This window comes from Microtus ochrogaster, unplaced genomic scaffold (assembly GCF_000317375.1).
Source record: "Microtus ochrogaster isolate Prairie Vole_2 unplaced genomic scaffold, MicOch1.0 UNK38, whole genome shotgun sequence".
Classification (NCBI taxonomy): domain Eukaryota; kingdom Metazoa; phylum Chordata; class Mammalia; order Rodentia; family Cricetidae; genus Microtus; species Microtus ochrogaster.
Window position 1 is genome coordinate 2,049,876 of NW_004949136.1, and position 8,495 is coordinate 2,058,370.

General features: G+C 51.8%; 1 protein-coding gene across 1 annotated transcript; it reads right to left on the bottom strand.

Moving 5' to 3' along the window:
• Positions 1–2,305: 2,305 nt before the first annotated feature.
• On the bottom strand, positions 2,306–3,439 carry Actrt2 (actin related protein T2). Its single transcript, XM_005368645.2, has one exon. The coding sequence runs from the start codon at positions 3,437–3,439 to the stop codon at positions 2,306–2,308; it is 1,134 nt and encodes a 377-aa protein (XP_005368702.1).
• Between the last annotated feature and the right edge of the window lie 5,056 nt (positions 3,440–8,495).

An 8,495-nucleotide genomic window follows, 5' to 3' on the forward strand; every position in this document is an offset into this window, starting at 1 on the left:
TGTCTCAGAAACCATAATGACCATGTTCATAGCAACATTATTCATAATAGCCAAAAACTGGAAACAACCTAGATACTCCTCAACCAAAGAATGGATAAAGAAAATGTGGTAAATTTTTGCAATGGAGTGTTACTCAGTGGTTAAATCATGAAATTTGCAGGCAAATGGATGAAAGTAGGGAAAAAAAATCTTCCTGAGTGAGGTAACTCAGACCCAGAAAGACAAACACAGCATGTACTTACTCATAAGTGGATATTAGATGTAAAACAAAGGATAACCAGGCTACAGTTCACAGTCCCAGACAAGCTAGGTAACAAGGAGGATCCGAAGAGGGAACACATGGGTCACCCTCGAAAGGGAAAATAGATGAAATCTCCTGGGTAAACGTCAGGTCGAGGGAGGGGAGAAGAGGAGCCGGGATGAAGGACAGGAACATGAGGTGTCAGATGACCAAGTTGGGGAGGGATGTGGAGGGAGAGCAACGAAAGAGATATCTTGATAGAGGGAGCCATGATGGGGTTGGGGGAAACCTGATGCCAGAGAAACTTCCAGGAAACCACAAGGATGACCCCAGCTGAGACTCCTAGTGGGGAATGTGCCTGAGTTGCCCTTCTCCTGTAATCAGACTGGTGACTACCCTAATTGTCATCATAGAACCTTCACCCAGGTGGAAGCAGATGCAGAGACCCACAGCCAAACACCGGGCAGAACTCCGGGAGTCCGGTTGAAAAGAGGGCAGAGGGATTATATGAGCAAGGTGAGTCCGGATCATGACAGGGAAACCACAGAGACAGCCGGCCTGAGTTCATGGGAGCTGACATGCTGTCGCACAACTAATAAAAACCCAGGGACAGATATTGGGGTTTAACCTCAAGGCCAGAAAAGCAAAAGAGCCAGCCACTTGCTCTTACCTCTACCTCAGTCTGAAATGGCGATTCTTTCTCCAGGAATCTCAGAATGAGACTGTGTCTGAGAGCTGTCTCCTCCTGCCCTCTATTCCTCCCTGGGGCTGGGATTAAAGGCGTGCACCACTACTGCTCAGTTTCTGTGACAACCTAGTGTGGCTACTGGGGTTAAAGGTGTGTGTCACCACTGCCTGGTCTGTAGGGCTGACCAGTGGGACTGTTTTACTCTTTGATCTTCAGGCAAGCTTTATTTACTAAAATACAAATGAAATATCACTACACATGTGCCGACAGCTAGGGAGCCTGCATGACACTAACCTAGGCCCTCTGTATGTGGGTGACCGTTGTATGTTCATGGGGCCCCTAGTAGTGGGATCAGGATCTGTCCCTGGTACGTGATCTGGCTTTTTGGAACCTATTCCCTATGGTGTGATGCTTTGCTCAGCCTTGATGCAGGCGGGAAGAGCTTGGTCCTGCCTCAACTTGGTATGTCATGCTTTGTTGACTCCCATGGGAGACCTTACCCTTTCTGAGATGTGGATGGGGTGAGTAGAAAGGCGGTAGTGGGAGGGAACAGGAGAAGAGAAGGGAGGGGAAACTGTGGTTGGTTTCCTAAAATAAATCTTAAAAAAAAATCAATAAAAGAAGAGAAAAAAGCAAGGATGTTGGGAACATTATCTTAAGGTGTGTTACTTTTGTTTATGTGGCATTTGTTTAATTCTGTGAAGCTGTGATACTTTGTCTCAAAAACCTATGATCTAATAAAGCTCTGAACAGCCAATAGCAAGGCAGAAGAAAGGATGGGCGGGGCTGGCAGGCAGAGAGAAAATATGTGAAGAGAAAACTGGGAGAAGGGGTTTGAAGTAGGAGCTGGAGAAGCAGGGGGACATCAGGGGCAGCCACCGAGCTGCACAGCAAACCACAGAGTAAGATTTAAAGACCTAAGAGAATGGGAAAAACACAGTGGCCAAAGGGTAGATGGGATAATATAAGTTTAAAAAAATGGGCAAGAAACAAGCCAAGCTAAGGCTGGACATTTATGAATAATAAGACTCAGTGTGTAGTTCATTTGGGAGCTGGGTGGTGGGCCCCCCGAAAAGAATCCAAAGAGCCTAACATCCTATTGCTACACAAGGCTGCTCTAGAGGAAGGATACCGGAGGTCACACACAGGCACCCACGCACAAGTGAACACACCTATGCATAAGCGTGTGTGCACACACACTCACACTCACACTCATTCAAAGCAACTCTGCGAGCTCAGAGAACGAACCGAACTTGGCAAGCCCAGTACTTGACCGTTCATCTTTTATTGAAAATGGTGCTAAAGCCATGAGCACGCTCACTTCCCATGGTCATCCCTCACAAGGGACACCGTGGCTACTGTGAGCACGGACTTCTTCAGAAGCACCGTCTCTGGACCACAGATGCCCCAAACTCCTTGAAGTCTGCAGCGGTGATCCACATCTGCTTAAAGCTGCTCAAAGAGGTGACAATGGAGGCTCCGATCCATGTGGAGAACCAGCGATCAGGGGGTGCCGTGATCTTGATGGGGACTCCCTTGGAAGCCAGCTGCTCCAGCTCCCTCAAGAGCCTGTCGTCCAGCCCCTGAAACAGCGTGGAGCCCCCTGACAGGACAATCTCCGCATAGAGGATCTGCTGTATATCAGCATCACACTTGGCTATGCTGTTGGATGCCATCTGCGCCAGCCCCGGGCCATGGGTGCCCAGGTGGTCTGGAGAGAACAGGACCTCAGGAGCCTGGTACAGCTGGTCTCCGATGTAGATGACATTCCCATCGGGCAGTTTGTACTCCCTCAAGACGTCTTCCTCCCGCCGAGAGAGTTCCTCCTCAGGCTTCAGGGCCACATAGCATAGTTTCTCCTTGATGTCATCTACCAGGGCCTTCTCCAGTGGGCATGGAAAGGCCCTCCTGCTGGCCGGGAGGAGCCTGGTAAGGAGCTCCGTGATGTCTCTGCCAGCCACGTAAAGTTTGCTGACTGCATGAGGCAAGGAGTAACCCTCAAAGACAGGGACAGTGCAGGTGACCCCATCCCCGCTGTCCACCACCAGACCTGTGACACAGGCAGAGGCATAGAGCGCCAGCACAGCCTGGTCTGAGAGATAGAAGGCGGGCGCTTCAAAGGTCTCAAACATCATCTCCGCCGTCTTCTCCCGATTCTCCCTCGGGTTCAGGGAGGGCTCCGTCATGAGCACTGGTCGTTCACTGGGCTTCACACCCAGTTCCCATTCGAAGAGATGTCTCCAGAGCTTCTCCATATCATCCCAGCTTGTGATCAGACCCCGCTCGATGGGGGGATGCAGGCGCAGGGCTTCCTGTTTGTAGAGAGCTTCCTCTCCAACAAAATACTTCTTCTGATTGGCTCCCATTGGGGGCATCTTGAACTTTGGGTACCCCACAATGGAGCTGGTGACATGACGGGGCCCAATTTCCCCAGACAGTCCTGCCTTACAGAGCCCAGATCCATTGTCGAAAATCACGGCAGGAAAATCTAGAGCTTGTGGGTTAAACATGTCTGCACTCAAACCCTTCTGAGTAACGCCAAGAGAGAGGCAGATGAGCCTTCTTGGGCCAGTTCGTGTCACAATAGGTTTCCCTGGACGTCCACAGGATTCCAGGGTTCCCAGAGGTCTCCCAGGCACAGCTAGCAGACTGACCCCAGTGCCCAGGAACCCTCCATCACCCTTGGTGACCTGAACTCCTCTCAGGTGGCCTTGACCTACAAGGCCTTTTCAAGGGTGCTTGACCGATATGTAACAATCCAGATGAAGTAACAACTGTACTCAGTGAGGGGCAGAGCCTTTGGTGGGGCTCTGAAGCCCTGTATACCATGAAGGGTGAGGTAAACAGAAAGAGGCCTGGGGAATCTCACACGAGAGGCCTCATTTCAGAACAAGGCAGCCTGAGGGCACTGCCTTGTACAGGAAGACGACTCTTCACTTCCCAGGCTCAAGGGACAATGTCTAGCAGACCCTCAAAACATTGCTTTTTGCCAGGCCATGGTGGCGCACGCCTTTAATCCCAGCACTCGGGAGGCAGAGGCAGGCGGATCTCTGTGAGTTCGAGGCCAGCCTGGTCTACAAGAGCTAGTTCCAGGACAGGAACCAAAAAGCTACGGAGAAACCCTGTCTCGAAAATAAAAAAAAAAAAAAAAAAAAACCCCGCTTTTTGAATATATACTCTTCTGGGAAGCTCTCAGGAATGTCTCCTCACTTTGTCTTATTGACTCTGCTTCCCTGTCCCCGTTCCGGTCCAGGTCAGGAGCCTTCATCTCTCTCTCTACCCCTAAGGTGCCCAAGAGCCATCTCTAGTTCATTTAATTATCGGCTCACACAGAGGTGGCTCCTCTGGAGTTGGGGACACCTGTGAGTCTAGGAAAGGCATAGACATTGAAGGGGGCTCACAAACAAGAGCTGGGGCTACAGAACAAGACTGGGAAGGAAGCTGGAAGCCACCTGATGAGGCCTCAGACACACACACGAGCTCATGCTGTCTCTGAGACCTGACTTGACACTCGGCTCAGGAGGAAAATAAAAGAGGGTTGACCCCAGGTTGACCCCTGCCCCCTGATGATAGGGAGGGCCTCAGAAAGGTGGCTTCATCCGGGCACAACTTCCCTGCCCCCTGATGATAGGGAGGGCCTCAGAAAGGTGGCTTCATCCGGTGCTCCCCTCCATCATGTGCAAAGGCACAGGTAAGCCAGATGCCTCCTCCATCCAGAAAGTTCTATCAGAGCATCACCTCCTGGTACCACGCCCTTCCTAGAGCCTGGGGTCTTTATGCCCAGAGCACCCTCTATGCCCTACCGACCCAGCAGATATTTCAGCAAGCATTACTCTGTCACAAGGCTGTGTAGAGAGAGCCCGCCCTTTGGGGGCGGGACGGCCTTCTTCCTGTCTATAAATTGGGGTGCACAAACGCTGGTAACCCCTTCTTCCTGTCTCCTATTTCTGGGCATCACGGGAACTTCGGTTGCGTGAGTGTGCTATTTATATTAAAGTTGCTTTTATTTTATACCAATTGGCCTGTATTAATTCGATCCGCCTTCACTTGGCGCCTGTATTAATTCGATCCGCCTTCAAGGCTGTGCCATTCAGACACATGACGTAGACATATGGGCAGAATGGGCGGGCTGAGGGCTCACATGAAGATGTGCAGGAGATAGGTTGAAGAGAGTTAGCGGTGTGGGTGTGTACTGAAGATGCAGCTTTCCTGGTGTCACTGAGCCTTGCAGGGGTGTCGAAAATGTGGTGGTCACTAGAGGCTTTGCCTCAAAGGACCCCGTAGGGGAAACAAACACAGATCAGGGGCTGAGGTGGAGCAGAGAGAGAGCTTCGCTCTTTGCTAAGCCATGTTTGCCATGTGCAGCATCTCGATGGCGGCTTATCACCACCTCTGCCCTATACCTACCCAGACCACAGTGGGCCAGGGACCCAGGTCAGACATAAGCATAGGTCCTACGGCCATCCATGCTCTGAAATGCCTAGGTCAGGCCCCTGATAGATGCCCAGGCCCCAAAACAGTAGGTTTCCACAGAGGTTGCAAAGCCAGATCCTGAAGTCCTCAGACAAGGTCTCTGTCAGGGGTGGAGAACACCTTGGGCACTGCATTCTGTGAGGGCCATATTGCCCCAGCGAGACAAAGGGCCTATTCAGCAATAGTATGTCCTGCCTATGCAAGGCCCCTTCTGTCTTGTGCCCAGCCAGGAAGCCTTGACCTTGTAAAGGCCCCCAGTGGCCATGACTGTTGGACTGACCATGTCCTCTACCTAAACCCAATTCTGTGTAATCTACTCGTTTGCTTTTGTTGCTGAATCGCCAAGACGTAAAGTTCCATATTTTGAGAACTGTTTTGCTACCCAGCTGCTCGGGGGTGGGGTGGAATGATGCCACTTGGGGTTCCATCCTGCTTACGTCACAAAAGCCCCATGTGTTCATCTCTCAGGCGCTGCTGTGTCTTTCCAACTAAACCAGACAAGTGGCAAAGCTTTCTGGATGTGAACGTGGTCTGTGGTGGGGCAGAAGGCTCTTGGACAGTGACATGGGTGTGTCTCAGTGGCCACGGGCTAACCTGGGAGACAGTACAGGAGGGACAGTTCGAACTACTTCCTTTCATACGGGTGTCATGGCGTGCTGAGGCTCCCAGGCACCCTGCTAAGACAACAGCACGTGATCTCAGTGGCCAAGGGGCCAGCTGATGCTTACACAAGTATAGACAGGCAGCCTAGCCTTGTCCCCTCCCCAGACATGACTTCCTCCTCTGTCTCTGAGTCGGGTTCCCAGCTCTCTCAGTTCTCTCATCCGATCCACCGTGAGTGCGCCTGCGTGCACGTACACGCATGCGTATGAGTAATCTCATGCTCCAATCCACCGTGAGTGCGCCTGCGTGCGCGTACACGCATGCGTATGAGTAATCTCATGCTCCGATCTGCCGTGTGTGAGCCTGCGTGGGTGTACATGCATGCGTATGAGTAAATAGCGAATGGGTACAAGTATATATGTGCATTCATTTGTGGGTGGGTACCTCTGGAGAGCAGAGGACAATCTCAGTGTCTTGGGGTGCTGTTCTCAGGCATTACCACCTTGCCAACTGAACTGTCACCCAAGACCCTGTAGGTCACTCTCTGTGCCCTCAATCCCCTGCTTCTGAGAAAGTCAGTCTGTAGCCTGGAGTGAACAGCTGAGGACAGAAAGGCCGGGAAGAAGCCTCGGGATTGCCATCTGAGTATGTCCAGTCCCTTTTCTTATATGTCTTGCTGCCGAACCTAGGAGGGGTGTTACCCTCGGTGTGATGCCATCACCCGCCTCTCTGTTCCAGGTCAGCTGTGGCTGCCAGGGTTCCACACACCCATCTGAGTGGTCCCTGGAACAACATTATTTTGTTCACATGGGACAGTGTCTCTTAGCCAGGAGTAGACCTTTGTCAGGCACCACATGGGATTCCTGAATGCTGGAGCCTGACTGGCTGATCATCTTTCCTGGATTTTATGTTGGAGTCCAGAGAGGGCATGGCCCAACCCAGAGCATAGCACGGGTTCAGCAAACACTCTATTCCAACATCAGTGCCTACCTGGGTGAAAGACAAAGAATTAGGGGGGGGGGGGTTCTGAAGAGCCTGCCATGGAGGAGCCAAGGGCATCCCCTCGAGTAGCCACATGGCCATTGGAAATAAAAATGGGTAGGTTTATGAGCCATAGCCTCTGAACGTGATGTTGGGCTGGTTTGGAGCTGCCCCAGGGCAGAAATTCCATGTGCTTCTCAGGTGCTGGGAACCTCCTCAGCCCTCTTTAGAATCCTGAGTCCCAGAGTCGGTATGTCTCGGAAGTACCGTGTGCACCTTAGCGTGGCTGCGACCTTCGATTCTTCTCACTGCAAATATGTGTTACCACTAAGAAAGAAACATTTGGTAGCTGGCTAGCAGTGCAGTTTCAGGGGGCAGCCACAGTGAGGGTGTGTTTGCCATTAACACGGAATCTCTCCTCTCCCGGCTTCAATTAGAAGCTGCCTGGGTTTGTTGCCCCTACCCTAAGCCAGCCAAGCCTCATAAATTGCTTGAACAAGTTTATGGACAAACTGGCTGTAACACCATCCCCCTCACCAGTGCTCACCCTGGAGGGCCACTGTTCTCTTTCCATCCAGCAAACACGCCCTTGTTTCTGCTCTACTGTGTGTAGCGCCGGGCATCTTCTCCGGCTCCCATGTGACCCCACTTCCTATTTTAAGGTCGTGGTGGGAGGTGGGCAGGTCATGGGATACCTGGGAAAATGCTAGGTATTCACATGGGATGGATAGCCCCGTAGCTGCCCACTACCCTGCCTTCCCACCAGCCTGTCTTGAAATGCCTGTGTCCCCCGAGCCCTGGGAGAGGCCTCCCAGTCTCCTCCTCCTCCTCCTCATCATCATCATCATCCTCATCATAATTATCTGTGGTTCCATCTATCTCTAGTGCCCAGAGCCCCAGTCAATTAGTGACCACCAGACTGCACTCATTAGTGCCAACCTAACATGTGGTGGCCAGATCCTCTTGCAGAGGGAATGGTCCACATGTCAGCAGCCTAAAGAAGCAGGGTGGCCCTTCAGATGGCAGGATGCACACTGTCATTATAAAATCTGTGGTGTCTGAGGGGTCTTGGACTATACACACTCCACAGAAGGCTACTTTCTGGTGCTCTGGGTGCTCCCAAATGGCCCCAGACTCAGAGCATGTGCCCTAGCAACTGAATCTCAGAGATGCAACTAGCATCATCTATGCACTTACCCATCTTCCTGTCTCCCGCCAACCCTTCCATCCACCCTCCCCCTCACCTACCCATCTAGCCATCCATCCGTCATCTACCTACCTATTCTTTTATCCACCTACTTACCTACCCATAAACCCTTTCATCTGCTAATCCATCCCTCATTCATTCACCCATCATTTCATGTACCCATCTATCCCACCCACTCATGCGTGCATCATCCACCCACCCACCCATCCATCCATCCATCCTTCCATCCACCCATCCATCCATCCACCCACCCATCCATCCATCCACCCATCCATCCATCCACCCACCCATCCATCCATCCA